The sequence below is a fragment of the Bombus terrestris genome, chromosome 11 (assembly GCF_910591885.1).
Source record: "Bombus terrestris chromosome 11, iyBomTerr1.2, whole genome shotgun sequence".
NCBI classification, from domain to species: domain Eukaryota; kingdom Metazoa; phylum Arthropoda; class Insecta; order Hymenoptera; family Apidae; genus Bombus; species Bombus terrestris.
The window spans coordinates 1,684,256-1,709,229 of record NC_063279.1 but is presented as its reverse complement, the minus strand read 5'-3'; the positions used below and the strand labels follow the sequence as shown (position 1 = coordinate 1,709,229).

General features: G+C 37.5%; 1 protein-coding gene across 1 annotated transcript in view; it reads right to left on the bottom strand.

Annotated features, from left to right (window-relative positions):
- Positions 1 to 7,777: 7,777 nt before the first annotated feature.
- The window catches only part of LOC100647228 (peroxidasin), a 347,948-nt gene continuing 330,751 nt past the window's right edge, over positions 7,778 to 24,974 (bottom strand). Inside the window, exon 9 of the mRNA XM_012313323.3 lies at positions 7,778 to 17,382. Coding sequence (XP_012168713.1) covers positions 17,279 to 17,382 — 104 coding nt within the window. The 3' untranslated portion in view covers positions 7,778 to 17,278. The remainder of the gene's footprint in view (positions 17,383 to 24,974) is intronic.

Below are 24,974 nucleotides of genomic sequence, written 5' to 3'. Positions count from 1 at the left end.
GATTAAACGATGCAATTAAACCGACCCGTGGGTTTACTTAACCGAAGATTGCCGACCTTCCGGCCGCTGACTTTCTACGCCCTAAAACATCTGGTCGGTGGTATGAAAATGGGAAAAGACCATTAAAAGAACTGCGAACACCGCGTTGAAGCGAAGACGATGTACGAAGGAAGATATATTGGCAAGAGAAAATTTACTTTGAGATTGTTTTGCGAACGAGCGAGTTTTAGAAAAACGATAAGAGGAAGGTTGGATTATACGCAAATAACGAGGCTGTATTTAGTCGTGGAATAATTTTAGAACGTAGGCATGATCATAAAGTTTCATAGAATTAACGAAAGCTGGAAATACTCGTCCGTATTCGTTTTTATGTTTTTACAAACGTAACTAAAGAAATTTGTTTCGTTCATTAAATATCTCCACTTTTGTTTTACATGCTCTTCTATATTGTACGAACTGTGTAGATTTTTGCATCTTTAAATTTCCCAAAAATGTATAATCGTTCGCGTTCTACACACGCGGAATCGTGATTCATCTTGATAAATCAATTCCATCAGATTTAACATAGTATTAGGAAAGTGGTTTTCTTTCGCAAACGTGTTTTTTACAACAGCGTACATTCATACAGACGTGAAACCAAATCTCAAAACAAAATAGATCGTACGTAATTCGACAAAATAATATAAAACAAAAAACGTTGTGCGTCTATTATTTCCTCATAAAATACTGCTAATACTAGTACCAACGTTTGTCCCCTGTTGTCTAGACAAAGTTATCGTACACCTACAGTTTTATCGAACCTATAATCTGTCAAACATTCCGAGTACGCTTCATCAAAAGTCGAATTAACCAAGCATTTCCCAATAAATCTGAGCACTTTGACAAGCAAATGACTAGAAAATCACTCGAAATTGCTTCATAAATACAAATCTCTATCAGAAGCTAATAAGAGTGCCGTAATCATCGGTAATGACGCAAGTAGTTAAGGAGAGGAGAAGTCAGCCGCAAGGAGAGCAGGATGTACAACTGGCAGAGGCAATATAGTCGGTGAAAGGTGTCCCATTTGGGATGGTCCAAGTGTCAAGCCGTTTATATACACGGTCCAGTGTCGCTATTGTTGGCAAATTGGCGGTGGACGGATCCGTCGACGATGACCGGGGTTTGATGAAGTAATGGACGTTCTCTGTCGACGTGTTGACCCGTACCGATTATATACACTGTAATAGTACATACACAGGAGACTACAGGCAACATAGTGACTACCGATACGTGTACACACGGCTTTGTACGTGCATCCTTTACGTGCACGCTGTTACCTGTATATGCATGTAGACGAGCAAACGCGAGATCGTCTACTCTTGCTTCAGTCTCGGCCCTGTTTCGAATTCCGATGAAACCCTATCAAGTGCATTCCTTGGTCTCTTATCGAGCCGAGACTGGCGTTCGATAAATGATCCGACCATCCTGCAATTTTAAGCCTATTACATCTCCTACGTTTCATCCTGGTTTATACCGCGCGTTCGACTAGTTCGCTGATAGATTTTATTTTAAAACGTTCCTTTGAGTATTATTCGTAGTTCTTGTCAGTTGAACCGTTCAGCTACTAATTTCGACGTGTCCGAACGATAGGTACAGTTAATAGATGTTCGTAGATTATATCGTTGTCAGTATTTGACGGTCGAGTGTATAGCGTCAAATCGAAAAGGGAAATCAAAAGGGCTGGGTTATCGATTAAATACAAAACGGTCGAGACACGTGTATTCTGAATCGCGTCTCGCTATTCCGTAGATTGTAAAAAGTAAACTGCGATTATTATAAGTAAATAGTAATTGTGGAGGAAGGTCACCAGCGATCGTGCAATAATATTAATATTTTTCAATTTTTTATGTTTACAAATTGTTTCGTAAGGTTTATCGTTACCTATTAAATAATCGATCTGATTTTGTACGTATTATGGATCAAAGTATTCCCAATATTTCTTTGTTGTACGGTGTCTTCCAATTTTGATTAAATTTTGCCAGCTCAAAAGTCTCGGGACAGATATTAGATACGTTCGCTTTGAAATTGGGAAAAATTCTAGATAAACGATATTTTAATGTGAAATTTAACGTGATAGTTCATAGGATAACGAAAGCATATGCTAATAGTAGATTAACGATTTTATTGAAAGATGCGTACAATTTAAAATTCGCAATCCACGTGGAAGGTAAACATTTTTATCAAATATAGAAGATGTGGTAAAAGTTGCGAGCAGGAGATGCGTTTCTCTGATTTCTGATTCATGGGCTTTCTATTCGACGTTATTATTGCGGTTACTATGGTAAACAAATATTACGTAATGCTCGTAACCGTATATTGATTACAGTATACAGCTAATGTACGGAGAGATATTAATGAAGGATTCAGTTTGACAGAGGTATTAATTTATCCAGTGTATGTAGTAGCTTTGATTATTACATTCTCTATTTCCATTTTAATTAAATAGCTACAGAACATTGTTTCATCCTTGGAATAGTAGAAGTTATTTTTCATCACCCCTCCCATTAATGTCACCATCTGTCAAAGCAATATTTAGAAAACGATATTCTCTTGAGTGTGTTCGCGTAACATATGAATATCAAATTGTTAATTGTCAGAGCAATGTGTTATGCAATGGCGTCGACACAATGTATTACATGGCATTCATTACCACCACACACTGTCACGCATTGTTGTGTTATACAATATCGATTACTGCCATGCGAGTTATACCATCTATTACGCGATATTATGCGCCATTAATAATTGTCATTCCACTTAAAATAAGCCAAACAACGAACAATAAACTTTATTTGTAAACTACAGTTCCCTTCAGTTTGTCAACATCTTTCAAAAGTTTATCGATGTCCGTCGAAAAAATTGTCCATATTTTACCGATAATCCAAAACTGGAATAACCTGCAGACCCGAACTAAATGTAGAATGAAAAATGATTCATAATTTAGAATATCTAAAATCCTGAAATACGCTCGATGATAACACAATAATTGAATATTCGATATTTTACAAATATCTGCTAAGTTCTTAATTCATCAGAGCTTTTCAGGCAGTTAAATGTGTTTGGTTGCACAAACGTAGTTTTTTCGATGTTCTATATCGATATGGAACGCGAAGGCAGGTTTTTGATTCACACCTCGTCAGATTTTCGATTATTTCCGCCGTAAGAATCACCAGTATTCGCTCTTTGTTAATAGCAGTCATTTTTGATGAAAGCCTTTCACTACCTTTGTTGCGTTATCAGCGAACCTGAATATGTTTGAACGCGATTATAGAAATCATGATCTTATTCATCGATTTTAACAATGGGGTCGAAATTGGTCGGATTTTTTGGAACAGGATGAATTTCTACGATGATTAATCGCGATCAGAGTACTATATTTAGTAACCTGAATATTTTCTCAATATATAAATAACCACCACCTCGAATTATATACATCTTGATATATTTCTAATTTTCGAATGTCAAAATCACGTTCATTTATTTTACGATCGCCTAGCAAAGTTCGAAAAGTTTCTCTTGCTACTCTATTATTACTGAGAAAATGAAAAAAGGTACTCGCTATTTAGTTCACAACCTTTATGGTTCGCAACCATTAACGGCACAAAGGGGAGAAACTATACCGAGAGAATAAATGGTCGACCTATACTACTTACAACTGTGAGATTTAACGTTACATCGTGAAAACTTAATTTCAAATTCCACCATCGATATTTTTGTAAAATCAGAGACAATTTTAGCTTCGTCGAATATAATTCGTAAAAGAACGAACTTAAATTATAATTAATTTATTCTTCGCTTGTTTATTTTACTCGTATTCAGGATACTGACAAGCCGGATTATAAAAGAGAAAATTTCATTTTAAAATAATTCGCGAAGCTGCAACTAGATTTCAATCCTGTAACCAAGAGTAAATACTATCATTTTGCAAATAAATTAACGCAGCTTGAATATTACCATAAATAAGAAGACACGAGAAATATGAAAATACCGGGTGAAATATAAATATACTGGGTGTTTCATTTTTCAATCATGAGCCCGAAAAGTATAGAAATCTTCGTCTTGGAACGTAATAATTTTTCTTGGACGTAAATACGCGGATGATCAAACGGAAGTCACTCTTCATTGTAAGGAATATTATGGTGGCGTAATCACGTGACAGTCTGGCCAAAACGCATTTATTTTCGTCTGGTCGGCTAGTTTCTGCGATTACGCTCTCGCGCAATAACTTCTCGTCGTCCTACGGTCAGTGCCACGGATTCGCTGAATTTAATTAAATCTCCGTGAGATGTAATTTTCTAATTTAGTGAAAAACTAGCCGAATCTGTTCCGCGTTAAACGTTCCCTCGTAATAAATGACTCTGAAATTTATCCTAATAGGAATAACAGATTTACCAATTTGGATTTTTATGTACGTGCTTTGCAGGGAGCAGAAATATGAAGTGATTCGTTTAATATGCAAAAATATCTGCGCCTCGCACGCGTATGAATATAAACTAACCAACGTGAATTAGCATCGGAATACGGGAAAATTAATCTTAGAAAAGGCGAAACGTTGTAACGCAATCCAGTGTAATTTTATTGTCAATTAAAAGGGAAAGGGTGAAATTTAATTCCTATGGAGGAGATTTTTCTCCGTGTTTGGAAGAATTTATTCGAATAATGCATTTGTGCAGATGATATTTTCGTATTTTTATAATGAATTTTATTGTTATGGGTAAAATCGTAATTTCGATAGAACGTCGACAAGTCGTTACATTTTTTAAGGAAATAGGGCGACTGAAGAATTAGATGTCTGTGGGAACGCACCCTAGTCGTCCAACCCCTGTCGTTTTTTGCCTTTTTTTTTGTAAATTCAGGCAGCGAAGTTGTGTCACGATGATACATGGCCGACCACCGGCATGCGTCCAGAGATTCCAACCACGACATAGTAGCATCGTGCCATCATGATGCGAAATTATGACGGAAGGCTATTCCCTTTTTGCTTCTGTCCCACCGCAAAGAGCAGAGAAATGGCACGAATCTGACTAAAATAAAAATTATAGGGCAAGAAATTGTACAAATGCAGATTTTCCATTTATCGCATCTGTGATATTTAAAATCGTAATTAAATATTTAGAGAAATTGTTTGTTGAAACAGTATACATTTCGTAAGATTATCGTATATGTAATATAATATTACTTTATCGTTGTTTGAGCTGAATGTAAAGTGAATGGAATTAATTCGAAGAAGTTGAATTATGCAAGTATGAATTATTGATTGAGTGGAATTATTGAATTACTACGAAAGATTGCGATGTCGTGATGTTACCGATACACAAAGAGCTACACATTCATAGCGGTTAATTAGGCAACATAGAGACGTGTTTGTTCGTCAATATCGAATGTAATTTATGCAATATTCATGAAAGATAATTTCCACTTTGTTGGTATACGTTTAATTATATTTGCGCAAACTGTAAACTCAATTGCTTAATTAATGCTGATTATATTAAATATGACTATACATTATACACTAGTATTAGTACTCTATAATTAAAAAATTCTATATCGTATTATTTATCAATCATTTGTGTTTCAGCCTTAAGCAGAAACGTATTAAACACATTCACGTTTTTCAAATAGAACATCTTAAACGATACCAAAGCGTTTCAGGAATTTATTGATTAAATTCAAATTTTAACAGCTTAACACTTTGACTGCCACGCCGAAATCACACGTTTCGCTCAGCACGACACGGAATTATTTTTATTATTCAAAGCATATAATGGCAAAATAATAATAAATTGACGATGTAAGACAACATTCTTCCCAATGGACCTTTTATCCTATTGGTGGTCACGGGTAACCACCGTGGCGCCTCGGTAACAGTTGATAGCATATTATAACAAGGCTTCGTTTATTTCAACAAACCATTCGCATTCGTTACTTCGTCGTAAGCAAAACGTACAGAATATATCGTTGAAACGTATAGAAGATATTAGTAAACGGTATTTGTTCATTCTATATATAATAGTAAGGTTCTAACTTCAATTGTATGATTACAAAGCAGCATTTACGATTATTTTCTAAATTATACCCCTCAAAGATATGGATGCAAACATAGTGCACCGTTAGATGCAAGATTTGTCCTCATTTTTTTTTTTTTTTTATTGATGTTCTAATAAAAATGTTTAATCGTTCAATGGGACACTTTTTATTTCAAAGTATCTTCTATTTGTCGGTTATATTCAAAATGCCCTAACTGTCGGTTTTTATTCAATTTTTACAATCGTAAGAAGTTGAAGCGCTCCAACGTGGCAGTCAAAGTATTAAATAACATTATAGAAAACAATTTTCGTTCGCGTAGTGGAAGTGACGAATAGCGCAAACTTCTGTCCCTATATTTCGTTGCATCCGAATGTACGTTCACTTGTTACGCTTTTATTTCTGCATCGTGCGTTGTCTTGGTAGATGGCCAGAGATCCCATTTTCGAGACAGCGCGTTTAATTAAGACGCATTCCGTGCTTTTTGATCGTGTAATTTCCTTAACCGGGACGATGACTCTGAAAAATTAACTGCGTTTCCACCGGTCGAATATGAATGCGACTGCGGCGAGGCCTGGATGGCCTCCTTGAGGTCTCGGCTACATAACCGCGCCGCATGCTAAGTTATGGAAATGAGAAAACTCTCACGACCGCGCGTGCGTATGCCGATTTATTACAGTGCTGACCTGATTCCTTTCTTCTTCTTCTTGAGACTGTGGATGCTGCTGTGACGAAGACCTGCTTCAGAATAAATTCACCGTTAAGCGTGTAGTATCGTCAAGTTTCGTGTCAAGTGGGCGCCAGGACATGGGCTTGCGGGGAAGAGAATCTCGCGAACGTGCGAGCCTATCGAGTTTTCCGGCTCTTCGATCGAACAAATTATACCGGCACGATGGCGGAGAAAGAAAATGGGTTTAAAGCGTACGTGAGGTGATAGAAATATTAGGAATGAAGCATCGGGTCACGCGTTAAATTAATATCTTGCGATTGCTTCAATGGCACACCGTAATGACCACGTTCGATCATAATTATTTGGAGAACCAACCTCTTCGGAATGAATAAAATTTCCTATGTTTGATAATTGCACTTTGGAACACGAAATATAAATATCGCGTGAAACCTTGCTTGCGTGTGATATTTGGAAACGGCTACTTTAATTACCAAAAGTTTCTAGTTAATTTCCCAGAATAATTCTCTGTATAAGGAATTTGGAAACGAACTCTTAATATATATCCTTCTTTTTGGGGATTATCTAAATTTTACAGCAATCAGAAGAGGTTTTTATTGGGCGATGCCATAAATAACGCGACTGCTTTTTAAATAATTTTCCAAAGTAATTCTTTATGCAAAAAATTTGACAGAGCTCTTGATAAATATCGCTTCACCGGTAGATTATATCGTTGCGTAATTATTCAACGATTCAAATAGCTTTTTATCGGGCAATCTCATAAGCGAATGTGAATGTTTTCAGTATGTATATCAACTGAAGATAAAAATCTATTTGTCAGCAATTAATTAACAACGTATTTTCTCTCATCTTCTATAATCGTTTGCCATCTGCTTGCTACATTTCCTGTGTCCCATTTATCGTGTCTCTGTCATGACAAATTATTATCAATTATTAAATAATTATTAAATTCAAGTTTCGAAAAATCGCGTTACTCGTGGATCCACCTAACGGATTAGGGTGAGTTCAAATAAAGTACAGGATCGATTAGGTACTATGAATTTTATTGTATTTACCTTGTCGAATCTTACAAATAGTGAACAGCGAATATCGACGTTAAATTAATTTTCTATCGTTTCCTTTTCCGCTTTCGTCCTTTCTTCCGTCCCGCGAAAATGGAATTTCCCTACAACGTGTCTGCGCCACCCTAACCGCGTTAACGACCATTAATAGTACCAATAGCTTACAGATGCTTATAGACATGTCTTCTTATTTACTTTATCGTTACCGTATCGTGGATATATTACTATGGATGATGAGACGTGATTAGCGATGAGCAAGTATATCGAGCCGAAGACTTTACACGAATCTTCTTCGATTTTTACACACATGTACTCTGACAAACGGAATCCGGATCGAAGATCGAAATAGACACTTTGTGTAATTATATTGGGAAAAATCGTCGTTTTATTTTACACACGAAAAGAATAGATTCCATAGTTTTTGTTTTATACTTTATACCGCGTATGTACGAAACACACGTACAAAAATTGCATCAATTGAGTATCACTGGTTTGCTTTATACCTTATTTATCTTCAATTATTGCAATTATTAAATTATTAATGCGACAAATGGCTCGAAGCTTCGATGGTTAACAAATAGCTTCAAATGGGACTAGAATAAAAATTTGTACGATACAAATGCAAGCAGATTAATCTTTTACAATCGATTATAATTACATATAATCGATGGCACTAAGATCTCCGTATCGATTAAATATCGTCTTATTGGGTTGCATCGATCTGTTCGCAAATTTAAGTTCAATTTACAAGTACTCGTTAGTAGCTAAAGTATATAGGACTAATATTCGGTAAAAATTCTAAATTATAAAAATTCACAAGCATCTATCGACTTATTAAATATCAAGCTTCACTGCGCTAATACTAATGGTATAACAGCGACTTTTCCCCTTCTGCGCATGATTTTTCAATCTCCGATCGGGATAAGTCCCGTGTGACTTACTTTCTCTAACTTCGTAATACTTTGCTTTTTTCTCTTACGTTACATTATCTTACTTACGATCTGTATTTTTTTTTCTCCTTTTTCGTTTCTTATCAAATGCGTTCCGAATAGCTCGTGTACTCGTACTCGAAGATACATACGCGGGGACGCACACATACAAAGACCGTACACACGCATGCACACGAAAATGTTCTTACTCACTCGCGAGTGGCGTTGCCGTTATTTGCATATCGCGCAGGACGCGGCCGTGAAAATTTCATCGTTAATACTCATTCGATCGAACGAAGATTAAAGATCCATTAGGGATGTTTCCATGATTTTGAAAGCAGGATTTATTCATCCTCCCTTCGTACAAATTTGTAACGTATGATTCGATGCAAGAATTGAACTTTTCATCCAGTTTCAAGCGATATTTTCGCGTATCAACAATGGCAAACCGAATATCGTAAAGAACAAATTTTAACAATTGATAATGTAACATTTCCTGTTGGAGGGAAAAAGCAAGGTAATTGAAAATTTCACTAATTTCCTAATTAACGACATTATCGTCGAAAGATTCCATTCTGTAAATTCTTGTGATTTTCAGGTGTTTTATTTTTAATTTCTACTCTGTGAGCTTGCTTGAGAGCCGATGAAACATTCGATTCTTCCATCGATAATGTACTTGGAAAATCGATCGTATTTATCGTACGTTACGTGATGATCGTGTTACATTATACGTCGCCGAGTGGAATCAATTTAATGCTCGATCGATTGTTCGTTCGTATCTTGCGATATTTCGATCGCTACGAAACTCTTGGTCGTACGAGCGTATTTGTCAAGTTCGTGAAATTTTTATGAAAATCGGTGCAGATTTAATCTGTCTCTAACAAAGAACTAATTTTCAATATCACACGATATAAAAAATGCTTGTTTCGCATAAAAGAAAATCGCGATTTACTTATTAACAAATCTCACTTTGTTTCGTATCGAAGTAATAATTCAGACAACTCGCAATTTTTCAACGTTAAATTTTTAACGATGAATTGTTTGGTGGAACAGAAATATTTAGTTTTAAATGTATACACCTTCGACGATCCACGAATCGTCTAATTAATGTTTTTCGCATATTGAATGCGGTACATAAAATCGAAGGAGGTCCTTGCTGTCGGAAATCTATTTTTCTATAACACGTGTCTATTTATCCAGGGATCATCCGCAAGGAAATAGGAAATCGTCTTCCGCGTCCAATACGTTAAACAATCCCCGTTTTTCACCCATCTATCGAATAAACATATAAAAGAAAATACGGCATACGCCGCGGAAGATAATAAATGAACAAAATTCCAGTTAAAATCAAAATTCGATTAAGTAGGTTTCGCTGTTGAAATTTTACTTAATTAATATATAAAGCTGCGAGAGAGCCGAATTTCACGCATAAACATATGAAATACGAATTTTAACAAATTTTTAATTAAAACGAAAATCATCTTTTTAATTAATCGGAAATCATCTGTTTTTTAAAAAAAAAAAGGCGAACGGTATTCATCTGCGTTATGTTTTCATTCGATAATGTTATTTAACAACGCCTATATTGTTCGTTTTTAAAGATTTCCGCTCGGTTATAATGTGAGTCGTAACTTTTACAGAAATATTTCTTCGATTCTATGTGTTTGTCATCTTTCAATAAGAAGACAGGAAATTATGCCCAAACCAATGAAAATTCCATCAAACAAATTCTATTACATGACTGGCGTTCATTTCTATTACCGAAATTCCTTCTATACGTAGTTTCGTTATAGAGTTTAGCAGTTGTCGAGTGAAACGATGCGAAAAATTTCCACGGTATCCATCGTTCTAACGATCAACGAATATCATACCAAACAAATATTATACTAAATGTTCCAGCGAACATGAAATAGTACATAGCGACATAATTATTGCTCGACAGCTTCTAATAGAACTAGAAAAGTAATATATTTGTTGAACTTGTATGACATGTTTTAAAAATTGATCGGTATAAAAATGGCATAAAGAGTAACGCGTGACAAATTATACGGTGAGGCGAAGTTTAATTCAGAATAATAAGAAGTTAAATCATTTACTGAAACAATAATGAGAAAATATACGCGGTTAAATGAAAACGTAATTCCCGATATGCTTCTCATTTTCAATTTAAAATAGATCCGTTCGACTTTGATGAATTGTAGAGACCGTAGAAACGACAGTGCGCACAATGAAAGCTTTATGCCCCTTTAAAGCAAGCCTTGGCTTCCGTGGAACGCTTTCAGTTCCAATTTAGACCCAATTATAGTGGCATTATATTTAAAAAAAAAAATTGCAAAGAATCGTATGTGTTTAGTTTTCCAATATAAAAGCTATTAAATAATTTCACATTTTCCTTTTCTCGACGTTTTACCACTAAGTAGAAAGGTTCGATTACTTCGAAATATATTTGAGATTTTACAATACGTAACAAACTATTGCATTCTATCGTAACAGTGAGACAGAATTTCAGAAAAATCTAAAAGGAACGTCTTACACGTTTTAAATTTTGAATTCCATCTTATGAAGATTCCAATGAATAAAACTCCGCTCGAAAATGTAAAACATTTTACATTATAAATGAGATACAGATACTTCGTAGAAGTTCAAAACAACGGTCTTACAAGTTCTACATTTTTCAACAATCAATTCCATCTCCTAAAAATTCCATAAGTGAATGAAATTCCTTTAAACACACGAAACGTACAAAACATGGTAACGGTAACAATATGAATATATAAATGAAGAGAAGAACAAGGAAAGAATAAAGGACGAGTAAAGAAGATTCAACGAGACGAAGAATCCAGTTCTTCGGAATTCTTTTTTCGAAATACAGAAAATCTACAACGTTGAACGAACGATCAAAATAATTCCATTAAAACGAACGTATTATTTATTATAGTAGCTCTCCAATTCTTCTCGGTTAACTGCGAGTAGCTCGAAGATTCGACGATCTAATTGGTCTAAGATGGACAAAATCGAGAGAAAACGCTGCGGACGATTCCCTTTCGAAGCTGTTTCCCTAGTCGAGTTTGCCGGGAAAACGTTTTCTCACGATGGAAACCGAACCACCGAGTGTTTACCATTAATTCGCAAATGCTTCTTTTTACGAATTCCAACGGGCGACAGAGGTACGCTCTTCAAGAAATAGAAATGGATGACGATTCCGGTGGGAGACTGGGCCGTCGCCGAGAAAAAGCCTGGAGGATAGTGGAGAAGTAAACAAGATATCATATGGATACGAAACGATAAATGAGGGGCAGCACGACGGCAGAGCAGTGGAAGAACCAGGGAGCGAAAAAGTTCAAGCAGACAAACGGATTACCATTATTTTCCCTTTATAAAGAATTGGAATCGCTGCTTCGTAAGCGCGTAAAAGAATATTTGTGCATGCGAATAAGAAATTTCATCGATAAAACGGTAATTTGTTTTTCGAGAATCCCGTCTTCGACCTTTTAGATTGCAATATGATTTTTCTTTCGAAGCTCGTCCGGTGATTGGTAGAGTAGTATTGGATTTTTTCGCAAAAATGTTTATCTATTGAGCGAGCAATAAATATCTTGATCTGATTAATGATAAAAAGGATACATGACATTAACGATAGAATTGACTTACGAGGATAACGTGCAACATATGACGATATTAGGTATTCCATCATTCAATTACAAATTCAACAAATTGTACAAAAATTATGAACACAACTTGGTACCTCAAATAATGTTCGTACGTTTAATCCTGATCGGAATTTTGAGTGATCGTCCGTTTATGCCACGAACAGGCCCATTCCCTTCTTTAGAAAATTCCGAATTACATGTCCTCTCCGAGCTGTAAACCTAATGACTCCGAGGTCAGGTAAAGAACTCCGGGAAAGGACCAGCCGGAAGGGTACGATGGACAGACGAAACCCAACGACTGGTAGGGAGAAAAAGCAACGTAGAAGGACAGTTCATCATCAGACATCGTACCGTGCGGGTGAAACACTTCACTCCCTACAAGATCCACCGCCGTGTTCATAACATCAACGTTACTTTCATACAACAAGTGCAAACACAGTGCTAGATTACTCTAAACTCGATCTATTAAACCTCCTCCACCTTGAGCGTTGATTCATTCGAGGTACGCGATATCGACCGATCGGTTTGACCTGACCGGTTGCTCTTCAGTCGACGATTCGCGACAAATCTCGTCGTACTTAAAAAATGATATACATTGGCAAGGATTGCTTAAAAATTTCTCAACGATACAAAAAGACACGATCGAGCGTAAAACGATTTTAAGAGCAAAGAAGAAGAAGTGGGAGGTAAAAAAGAGGCGGGACACGGTCCAGATGATACTTCGATTTATCGCAGGTATCGGTTACACGAATGTGACTTTTGTGCGGACTGCCACGTACTTTTCACCTGCACGTGTAACGATGTTCTCGATAAATTATTGTATTATTCAGGCAGAAGGTTGCAATATTCAGCAGCAGTAAGCGCTGATTTACACGGAAGTGACCCGACGTCATTGTCACGATCCGTTTAACCACTTCGGGATGAATCTCTCGGTGATTTCGATCTCGTGATCGACCTCTGGTCACGTTACCATCGATCCCGTTGGTTATGCGTCTCAAATCGCGCGGATTCAAGTGGAGGTCGAACTTCAATGGCGCAAAATGAAATTACGCGGTCGACTTTCGCTTACAGGAATTCGGCGAACAGAGGCAACAGAGACGCGCGGAAATGTAGACAGGATCTCCGTGCGTTCGAAATTGTTTTCCAAAAGGAACACGGTGTTTCGGTGTTTCTTTTACGCACAAAACGATAAAAATAAGAAAAAGACGGCTTTGGTTAGAAAGATTCGATCAATGTAACAACGTATTGGATTTTCGTTCAATTCGCGTGTTGTGTTACTTATGGCATATGCGGTTTTCATCGTTCGAGAAAGAAGACAAAACGCGGTAGAAAAATCACGGAAGACTCTGCACGCGAAATGGTAAAAATAAGAAAAGGATGGCGCGTCAATGTTTTATTAGAAAATTACGATAAACATAGGTAAAAATAAAAACGTTTGATTCGAGGCTACCTATGTTTCTCATTTTCATTTCTAAAATATATTAGCATCATTTTGCGAAAGAAACATAGCGTATCTTGTACACCAGCATTCGTAAGTATCGCATGTTCGTTTTTGATATATGAAATTATAAATAGAAAGATTTCTGATAATTTTATTCTTCGTGATTACCACAATAGCCCGTGTACAGTGAAATATCGGAGTCGATGAACGAAAAAATATTGGTATACGATAAATGTGAAAATAAATAATTTTGATGTACAATCTGCTAATAACATATCGTTTAATATAAATTGACCGAAATGTCCGAGCTGTTAGATAGCGAAGGGTAGAGTACATGGAAACAGAGGATACGAATCGAAAACCAAAAAGCCGATATTACTATTTTTTAATACGTGACGTGCTCTTTATTTGCTTTTCACCGGTGTCGGCGTTTTGTTTAGTTGATTGAAAGCCCGCACACTGGTTCTGCACACAAAGGGATGCTCTATGTAATTGAAGGAATCGTAATTTTTCAACAGAGGAGGCTCATTGTTATTCGAACTTTATCGTTCTCGATTGGATCGTTTCCGAAAGAGGGACAGTCGATGTGTAGAACAGAGCGCAGAATTAAAACTTCCTCTTTGCGTTTGTATGGGTATATCGGTTTAGCTTTGCGTGGAAAAATATTTGAGCCAGCGTGAAGCGTGTTGTATTGCTTAACAAAAAAAAAAAAAAAAAAGACGGTAAAAAACATCCTCCGATTCGATGTACAGTTTCGTGTGAGCTGCGCAATTTGTGGAAAAATAATTTTAAAAAACAAAAGACCGAGTTAGAAAGAATAAAAGACACGATAAGATCGACTTGTCGCGTCGGAAACGAATCGAAAGTAATGGGAATCGATCGTTCCTCGCGATTCCCCGCTAATCGATGTAAAAATCTCGTGATCGGTTTTCGTAATCGCCGACGGTTCGACGACTCGCGTCGATCCTTTCCCCGCCAGATGCATCGAAAAAGCGTACGTGAAACTAAAAAAGTAGGAAAGAAAACGATAAAAAAAATAAAAGGTATCGGCGATGTGCGAGAAAAGCGATTAATACGCGCGGTTGTACGTCATAGAGTGGGTGGACGTGAATTGGACAGATCGATCGCGTATATCCGGCGTTTATACAAGCGCATTTAACCAGTCGGTGGAGGGGCCCGGTGACCGATGCAAAAATGATTGTCCTGGCAACGGTCTGGTAATCAAAGTGTTAAATTTGTAGCGAAGTGAAAGCAAATTTGCATAGTCGCGCGCAATAAACACAGAGGAGGCTAAGCGAGTGATTCGAAATTTTATGAACGGTCATTGTCTGGCCGGTTGAACAACGCTTCTGGCGCCGCGTAGAAACGAGTATTTTATATCGTGTAATAATTTCAAGAGTTCACGGCCCAACCATTATTTCACGCTTCAACTTGCGCGACGCATCGCCGTAATGTTTGCGTCTGTTGTTCGCGTTTCTTTTTGCCAAATCCGCCGTTGTGCATTTCACTCGCGCGAAACCTCTGCAAAATGGAGCAGGCGAGCTGCGTAAATTGTTCAATCGACCGACACTATTCCTTTTATTTTCACGCGTGAACGTAGAACGCGTACGGGGAATATCGATGTACTTTAGATACGAAAATCATCTCAGAAGCATCACGTTTGATTTTGAATGTTTCAATGGATGAAATCCGTATGAAATGTTCGGATGAGATTCGGAATTATCTACTGCAGATTTTTGCGAATAATCGAGATACGATGTTTCTCGCAACTCGGTAAGTATCTCGACAAGACGCGTTTCTAATTTAATTTCAAAGTTATTCTGGCAGTGTTGCTTCGTTTAATTTCTCTGTTTTACGAAAATTTCCCTGGATGTATATTCGAGCCTTATCAAGCTGGAAAAATGCGACAAAGTTTCCGACACAGTCGAAGAAAATATTCTCTTTGTGAAACTCTTCAACGCGTGAACCACAAACAAAGTCTTCAAACACGGGTTCACTCGTCGAACTTAATCAAACTTTAATAGTTCGATAGTTTAATAGTTAAATTGATGGTTGGTAAAGTAAAAAATTCATCAGCTTCTGGATAAAATCGAAGCGTATTTAAATATAAAATTCTTTGTAAAACACTTCGATTCCTGTGACCCCTTAATTGTTATCAGCGGATCATAAGCTATCGCGATAACTTACGTTAGAATATATTTTATTTTCATTTGACGTTGTATATTTTACGCGATAAAAGCTATCACCGTGTCGAATAAGAAACACCAAACAAAACAAAACACTTGAAAAGTAAATATGCTAATGCAACGATGCCATGTTGAGGATTAAAAAGAGCGGGGCATGCAATTACATTCGATGAAACTAGAATGACAGCGATAAAAAGTATTACGCGTACTCGCCTGTTTTTGGCACGGTTCGTGTACCACGCGTGCTCCATTCGGATAAACAATTCTAGGTCGCTATTTATTCCCAAAACTTTTTCAGTTTCAAAGAAATAAACTCTGTTCGATTCCCGGCGTTTCAGCTGTGACAAGTCAAATCACTTTCTTTTATTTCTTCTTTTTTTTTCTTCTCTTTCTTAATAGAATTATTCGTCGGAAGGAACGGGAAGAGCCGCGATTTTCGTTCTGAGAAAAAGATTGATATGTTAATCTGCTTGAACGAATTTCAAATCACGATAATTCACGTTCGATTTATCTTTATTTCGTTTTGATAATGTTCGTGCGCAGTATGAACCCACAAGGATACGTTCCCAATTTTTACATGCGAACCAAGAGATCGACCGAGTAAAAGGCAATGGAGAATCCTCTCTTGGTATCGTGCAGCGTTCAAAGCGAACCGCTCGAACCGCCATACGCAAAAATATTCGTGGAAATTCACGTACGATATGGTAGACGAGATGGGCGAACCTTGAGCTCGGTAAACAGGATCGACGAATGTTCACGATAAAGGGGAAAACTTCGTTGTCTGTCACGGGGAAATTTCGCGTTTCCATTTATGCAGTTCGATGTATTGAAAAAGAAACGAAACGAAAGGGGGAGGAAAGTCCTTTGTCGAACAATCGGATCCTTTGACGACATCTCGTGTAAAACAGTGGTTTCAGCACAAACGTTTCTCTCTCTCTCTCTCTCTCTTTCTCCCTCTCTCTCTCTGTCTTATAGTAATCTGCGTATACCGTGGAGAAAGTTTTTGCTGATTTCTTACTGTCTTCTTTCTTCGTATCACGAGTCGGAATTGATTCGGCTGGTTGCTGCTTATCGGCTTTCGGTGTAAAAATCGATTTCGAATGCGAAAGTGCGTCCGTTCCTTGCAAAGCTCGACATATGGGCCGGGAAAGACAATTACTTCGGATTCTTCGGAATTTTCTCGCGTTCCATTCGCCGCGAGAATGAAGGGAGTTAGCACCATTCGAACTGCAGGCCCAGAGAGTGATTAGGACATCACGGTCACCTGAAAAGCGACGGGAATAGCATCGTGATGACGATGAGAACGAACGACGTCGCCTGAAGATTCGCGCAACCACCGTGCTGCATGGCTGCTGGATTCTCCCCTGAAACATATGCGATATTTCGATTACTTCGATCGTCATAGAATCATCTGTGTATAGTACGTGTCAAATAAAACGAATTAAATTAATTCTAGGAATTTCCTGTCGAAAAATTTGATACGACTTCAATCATCAAACTATCGATTTAATTATCCACTATAAAAATACGTGAAACATGTTACACGCGCGCTAACCGTTGCGTTATATACGTGTTACTCGACAAGGTAAATATAGAAAGCTGCAAATAGATAAAAACGCCGGTAAGTCGTGAAATGCAAAAGGAACGAACAGAGTGCGGAATACGGTATAAGCTGAGGGATAAAGAAGCGACTCCCTCGTGGTACGAAGCACCGAGAACACAACATTTGCCAAGCACGAAAGGCACCGGCAACACGCAGGATCACCGGAAATCGATTTAATCTCCGTGAAACAAGAATACGACACTCACGAAGCAGCAGAAAAGCAGAGCAGATCGCATAACGGCAATATCAGAAAGCAACGTGACACAGATAGACAAATGGAAGAAAAAGAGAGATACCAAAGTTGTACAAATATCATAAGAATAAGAATACATCAGACACATGTTACCTCTAGGTCGGTAAATATTAAATATTAAATTCGATAACAATAATATACGCTTTATAAAACACGAGTCTCGTGTTATATACATAGATCGTACGATTTGGACAAACAGGGTATCGAAGGTAGCCGCTAGCCTGGGGTGAACAGAATCCAACTGGTATATTCTCGGAATCTACCCAGTATATTCACGGAATCCATCTGACATATTCCCGGAATACACGAATCCGAACTGAATTTGGAGTTCAACGATCTCAATCTCGATCACCGATTTGGATCAATTTAAACGGTGTATCGCAACATCAATGGCTCTCAGTGCCATGGAAGGATCACGATCAGGCAGTTAGAACTCATCACGGTTTAGAAACCTCGAGGTATATGGTTGTGAGTTTGTGGATCACGAAACACATATTACATCGCAGTGGAGCAACGATCTTTAACAGATACGTCTTAAGAATTTTTAAAACACCCAATGTTTGACTTATAGTTGGGAACGTTGATCTCTTTTCCTTCGCATTCGATCGAATATAATACAATTTTGGTATGTCGCAGAATTTTAATAATTAGTTTATTTATTATCAGTGTAGTATCGTGGACAATTGCCTAAGAAATATCGAGTGAATCATAAACAATGTTGCGAGAAAGCCTAAGAGCCGACAGGCCAAAAGGAGCTGGAAATTTCAATGGACCTAGCGGCCCATCAATGTGTCGTCGATCCTTCAGCCAAACAGTTACGCGGAAAAAAGGCCTACGCGATCATGGCCGCGAATGATTTTGGAACACGTACGTGATGGGGCTATGAGAAAAGACGAAGGGATGTTTAACACTTTCGCTTCGAGCGCCGCTTATATGTGGCACCCGCGAGAAGATTTGTTAGTACGAGCGAGTGAGTACGACAACTCCTGGGTCCGGCAGCCCATATATCCGGCATCCAAATGATGCATATACAAGTGCTATCTGTAGTCAATAATATATTTTTTCGTTATGGGCAGAACATCTTCTGTTGATTTTGTTGACATATTGGATTAATCACTTCTTAAAGTTACTCATTGTTGAGACAACATCAGAACGTTTCACGCAATATATTTCAAACATCCAAACGATCGTATACTGTTTCGTGCTAAAAAATCTATTAAATCCACCGACAGTGGAACGATACGCACGGTTCGTACAAGAATTATTGTTATTTGAGACTTTTTTAGCACACGTTTCCGTTCAGTGACAGTACTTCGGTGAATTGGGCTGCCGAAGCGAAAGGGTTAAGGGAGGAAGACGAATTAACAGTCAGTCAGTGAATTGAGAAGTCAGAGAGTGTGGTTAGCGTTGTCAGAAAGTGTTGTCAGCGTCGTCAGAGAGTGTGTCGTCAGCATTGTCGAGGAGGATGGTCCGCGTGAAAGAGAGCGTTGGAACCGTGTTGACGAGTTAACCGTGTTAACTATTTAGTTGTCTTAGTGATAGCACATTACTGTATTTAGTTCACGTTAAATAACCATCGTTTCCTGTTTAATTCATTCTAAATAAATTTAAAAAATCCTACACCAGCGTACCATCGGATGAGAAAGATTGAAAATCGCTGCTCTGGTGTACGAAAATCTTGACTTCTATATTTTTAAGGTCGTGCTACACAAATTTAATTATACATAGGACTCTAGGAATATTCTGATAATCGATATTGGACTGTAAATTGTCCTCAGTCGAGTCCCACGAGTGCGAGATTCATGTTTATGGTTTTTTCATGATATTGTGAGTCGTACGAAGAGATTGTCATAGAATTTTAAAAATCATGGAATCATGTTGGACGTTTTCCTTGTTCTTCGTAGCGAGGTAACTCGTGTCCTATGATTCTAGGCTTATGTTTGCTGTTGTTACTATTCAGATACGTATAATTTTGTGTGCTAGGCTAGATTGGCCGCGTAGTAATGACACACGTATGTGAATATAAGTATGTGGAAGTATGTGTATGTACAGTGTCTGGAAAAATAAATGAATGCAACTGTTTCGTTGGCACTCTGGTATGGAAGGTGATGAGACAAAGAGAGTGCTGAAACGCGTGCAAATGTATATCGACGAAGATCCTGCAAATCGTTTATTAAATAAATCTAAAACTATTTTAATATAAATTCTAAGTGTAACCTTAGTGTTCCTTTGCTTTTATTTCGGCGATTAAGATCCACAATTCTCAACAGTTATTGGTTTTCAAATCGTAGAAAGAGTTTGTCCGAGACCAGCGGCTTCGACGTTACGAAGATGCTTACGAAAACGTTTTCATTCAAAGAAAGTTTTTATATTGCAATATAGATTCGCAAAAATTTGAAACGGTATATTTAATTTGCGATTCGACTGGCTTTCTCTTTCGCTTGTTTCATTGTAGATGTATTTACATTTAAATGACCGTTTTAAAAGTTTAGAGAATGTACGATTCTATGTAGGATCCGCTTAATCTTTGAAACAGCTTTTCGCCAGCTATGTTTTCGCTTTTAAATTGCTGTAACGTGCCTAAAATAGAAGATCAAACAGGTTTTGAAATGTTTCGCTTTACGAAGCCGTATCAATTGCAATCGCATTGTTAAAAATCCTCGCAGAAAATAAATCTATGTATCGATTAAAATTCAACTGCGCACTACTGATAGTATAGTGACATTGAAAAAGCTGGCAGAATAAACGACGTTACAAATATAAAAAGGCTAGCATTTAATCACATATCGACTAACACTTCAAACAGATATACGTTGTTCAATAAATTGAACTATTCTTCATAGAACATGGGATTTATCGAGCAAAAATATCATCGACATTCGATAATAGAATGATTTGTTCCGATTGTGATCGTAATTTACGAGACAAATTTCTAACACGCGTGTGAATACACCGTATTGTTGTGAATCTTATTTCAAGTTTCAGCAAAAATCGTATCTATTGAAATTAACAGAGAGTTCCCATAATCGATAAAAATTATGAACGTATCATGGATGAATAACTTTTGGAAAAAGTACGCCATTGACGTTAAACATAAACGGGAGATATATAACTAGGCCGTGAACGTTTATACAGATTCATATTTTCATCGACACTTTCATCGAAACTGTTGGAATCTCCATATAGAGATTATTTTGCAATACATGGCGCAAACTTTTTTAATGATTTCAGTTCCGTGAAAGCCGTGAAATCGATATTATACAGCCTCAAGAGGATTCAGTATCTGAGTTTATCACGGTTCAGGGAAAAAGAATGCGGAATTCCGGTCGAAAAAATCGTGCAGGGATCAGCAATTAAGGAAATGAGGAAAGAGAAATGGGACAGGGAATGTAGCGGGAAGGAATGGAAAAATATGAGGTGAGAAATGATGGACGACGATGAGGGACAGAGGGATGGAAAAATATCGTGAAGCTTCGACTTAGACCGGATTAATATAGGGTTCTTGATTTTTCGCTAATCTCTGATCTCCCCTCCGCCGGCTTAAGAACTCTTAATTCGATTTTCTCGTTTAATTACATGTAAGACGACGCGATTGAAATTAACGTGGAACACTGGGAGCAAATTCGCGGAGAAATCTCATTTGAAAGCCAGCAGGGAATCGCTCGATAAACGTGTCATCGCCGGATTTTACCGGAAATCAGGACATTGGAATTAGCGTGTGCTAGATTCTTGCAGAGGACGATGGAGACGGAAGAATTTCTCTTATTAGCGGAATTCAGTCCGAGAAAATATAACTTTCATCCTATATACATTAGAAAAATAAAATGAAACGTATCAGTGGTATTTTCTCTGTCAACGGGACAAGTTGTTAATATAATTGAATTTCTCAAAATTTAATTTTTATCGAAAAATTAGCTCGTTCGTGTTTCCATGTGTATTAGTTTCATGAAATTCTACTTAATGTTAGACGCGATGTTACGCCTCGTAGCGTTATCCTCTATGGATATCGACGAAACAATCTTCAAGTGAAATTCACAGCCACGAAATTGCAATCAGATCGCCGTAAAGCAAAACAGTGTTCCTATATTGTACCGCTCCAACGTTTGCAGGACCGGGCTTGGAGGCTTAACGATCGGCTCGATCAAGCATAAACAGATCATAGCCTAAAATTAATTTCGATAGTTTCAATTATACTTGGATACACGGTAAATACGAGCACACGCTTTCTTTTCTACCAAGTACAGCCTGCCACGTCGACATTCATTTAATTCGGCTCCTAAGATTTAAGTTTTTCATCGATATATTTTTCACGATTCAAGTGGATATTATTTGCGAACATCGTGCAATTTCCTCCTCCATTCATCGTAAATTATCATAAATTAAGATTCACCATATCGATAAAGTACGCGTTAAATTTTTGATAATAATTGCGTAAATTTCAACGAACAATACTTGTTTTTTCTACCGAGAAAAACGTCCACAAGCTGATTCAGCGCGACAGCCTCTTCATATCGAAACTGGTTTCAGAGCAGAAAACTCCTCGAATCGTTTTCGATATTCAATTAAACGGTGACGCAGTTGAAAAAATTTACAACCCTGTTTACGTTCGATTCTAGTAAGCCGAGTCTCGCGATTAGCTCCGGATCTTCGCTTCGTTAATTGGCTCTTTCTGATTTTCAGGGTACAGCGTATCTTGGACGGAACCGTTCATTCACGACCAAGGAAACGAACCTATTTTCCTAACTGCTATAAAGGGATCGATCCTTGTCGCGTGGCAGACTTTCTTACGGAACTGGATCCACTGATTAAAATGGAAGAACCTAAATGGCACGGTGAAAGAAGCTTAATATACAAGTTGATCGAAAGTGAAGATTCATGATGATTCACGAAGCGAAAATTATTGGTTTTCGTTATCTCTGTCCGTGCAAATCACTGATGAGAGGGATTTCTGTGCTCGAGATGAAGGTAAATTTGTTTTCAATGATAAGGTACCTCTTTCACCTTGTTCAACTCATCTTCGATTTATATAACAAAAGCTTATAAGTTTATAAAGCGCATACGAATATTTGTTGTCTTTGAGAGTAGAAGACTTTGACGTAGAAGAAGAATAATTTCTTATTGGCATATGCAGTCGCTTACAAAATTGTTCGTACACTGTATAGGAGGCCAATTTTATTGAAATAAAATGCTACAACGTTCTACTGTAAAATTAACTTGTAATGTACCAAATGAATTGAGGACTTCGTTATCGTCGTTACGCGTCGAAACATAAAATACGTATCGTTATAGAAATTTAAGCATACTTTATTAAAAGAGAGATCGTATCTTTATAAAATGTAGGCGCAAATTTTTATGAGCGGTTGGAAATGTTTATTTAATTTATTTAATTGATTATATAATCGTCTTGAGCATGATCGTCCGAATACGAGTCTATTTCACTGGTTCAACAACGATCGAGCACGTTTTCGAGAAAACCGATTTGAGTCTTTTCCCGAGGATGGCACTCTTGTCGAATATTCTGGTAAAAGAATACGAGCACTTCTAGAGTACCGTTGAGAAGTTGAGCTGAAAAGGTGGAGCCTCGTTTGTCTACAGATCCCAGGATTCTATCGCAGTCGCGGATGGCACAGAGATTGAGTAATCGATGCATAAACGAACTCTAGAAATTCGATTCCTCTCTCTTGTTATACACTTCGTAAATTCTATTTTAACCGATTTTTCAACGAGAGCTGTCTTGCTAAAAGAGAAGCCAAATAATTTCCAACGGAATTAAAAAGAAAGATAAAAAGTTAGGCTGGAATATTTAATAACGAAATACCTGTCGTACGGCTAATATATTCTTCGTAGAGTTAGATAGAAATTACAACGAAGTATAAATTAGATATACGAGGAATTAGCGTCGAGTTACGTAGTACAATTTTCGATTACGTTATTTTATGACCATTATGAAGGCGTCTACATTTTTTATTACGCAATTTGTTTCATAAATGCAAACGTATAAATACAGTTTCCTTTCTACGAGTTGCCCGGTTTATTGCGATAAGTTTTCGGAATGGATTGTTCAATTTTGTTGGAAACGGAACGTAAGAATTTACGCTGCACCTTTTCCGTGTAACAGAATAACAAACATCTTTTTAATTAATTAAAAGAACGCAAGAAATATTTACAAGCGCGTTTCCGTATTTCCCAGGAATGTAGACGAAAATTGGCGAGGGAAACGTTTGAGGAAGAGAAAAAAAAGAAAGGAAATACAGTGGAAATATTAACGTGTCTCGTTAAGCCTCCGCAGTGGGGCGGCGAAGTTTCGCGGCCATTTATAATAAACGCAGGTTTAAAACGCTCTGCCGACACTAAAACACGAAGGTCGTGGCGTTGTGAAAAATCTTGTATATTTCATGAAGTGCAGCCGGGGCACTCGTGGCGGGTTCCGGAAGTGGCACTTGAACTTGTTGAGCACGGCGGAGAACCTCGTCACGGCCGGGGAAATAATTTGCACAGTCAATATTACAAATTGCCGCGAATTAAATTCAACCCGGCGTGACGCGCCACGGCAACGAGCATCGTTAATAAAGACGATGAACGTCCTAAATCGCGGTTGCAAACTCTCGTCAAACTATCGTTCGTTCTTTCCCGTCACTGGCTAGTCACGGATTTTATTTGCAACGTCAATAAGAAAACACCCGGGCTGCAATTAGAATTCAAGCCTCGGCTTCGTTCCTCGGTTTCCCTTTTGTTTCGTTTCTTCTTGTTAGAAAAAAAAAAATCGGCTGCCGAGACTTGAATTTAACGTAGAAATAATGATCTCGAATGGGAGCTGTTTTCTCACCGCATTTCTTTTCTTTTTCTTTTCCTTTTAGGTAGATGCAAGTATGAACGTGGTTAAACTTTATGCTACTAATTATTATTTTATACCTTTTTATATATTATATGGCAAGCAGTGTTTGTAACCTCGATAAGATTCTGGTCTTTCTGTAAAAATTGTAAACGATTGTGTTTCACTTGTCTTGATTACTTTTCCCTACGTCGATGTTTATGGTTTAACGCGAAGATTACAAGAGACGAACGTGTAAAACCACTTTTTCTATATTTTATATATAAAC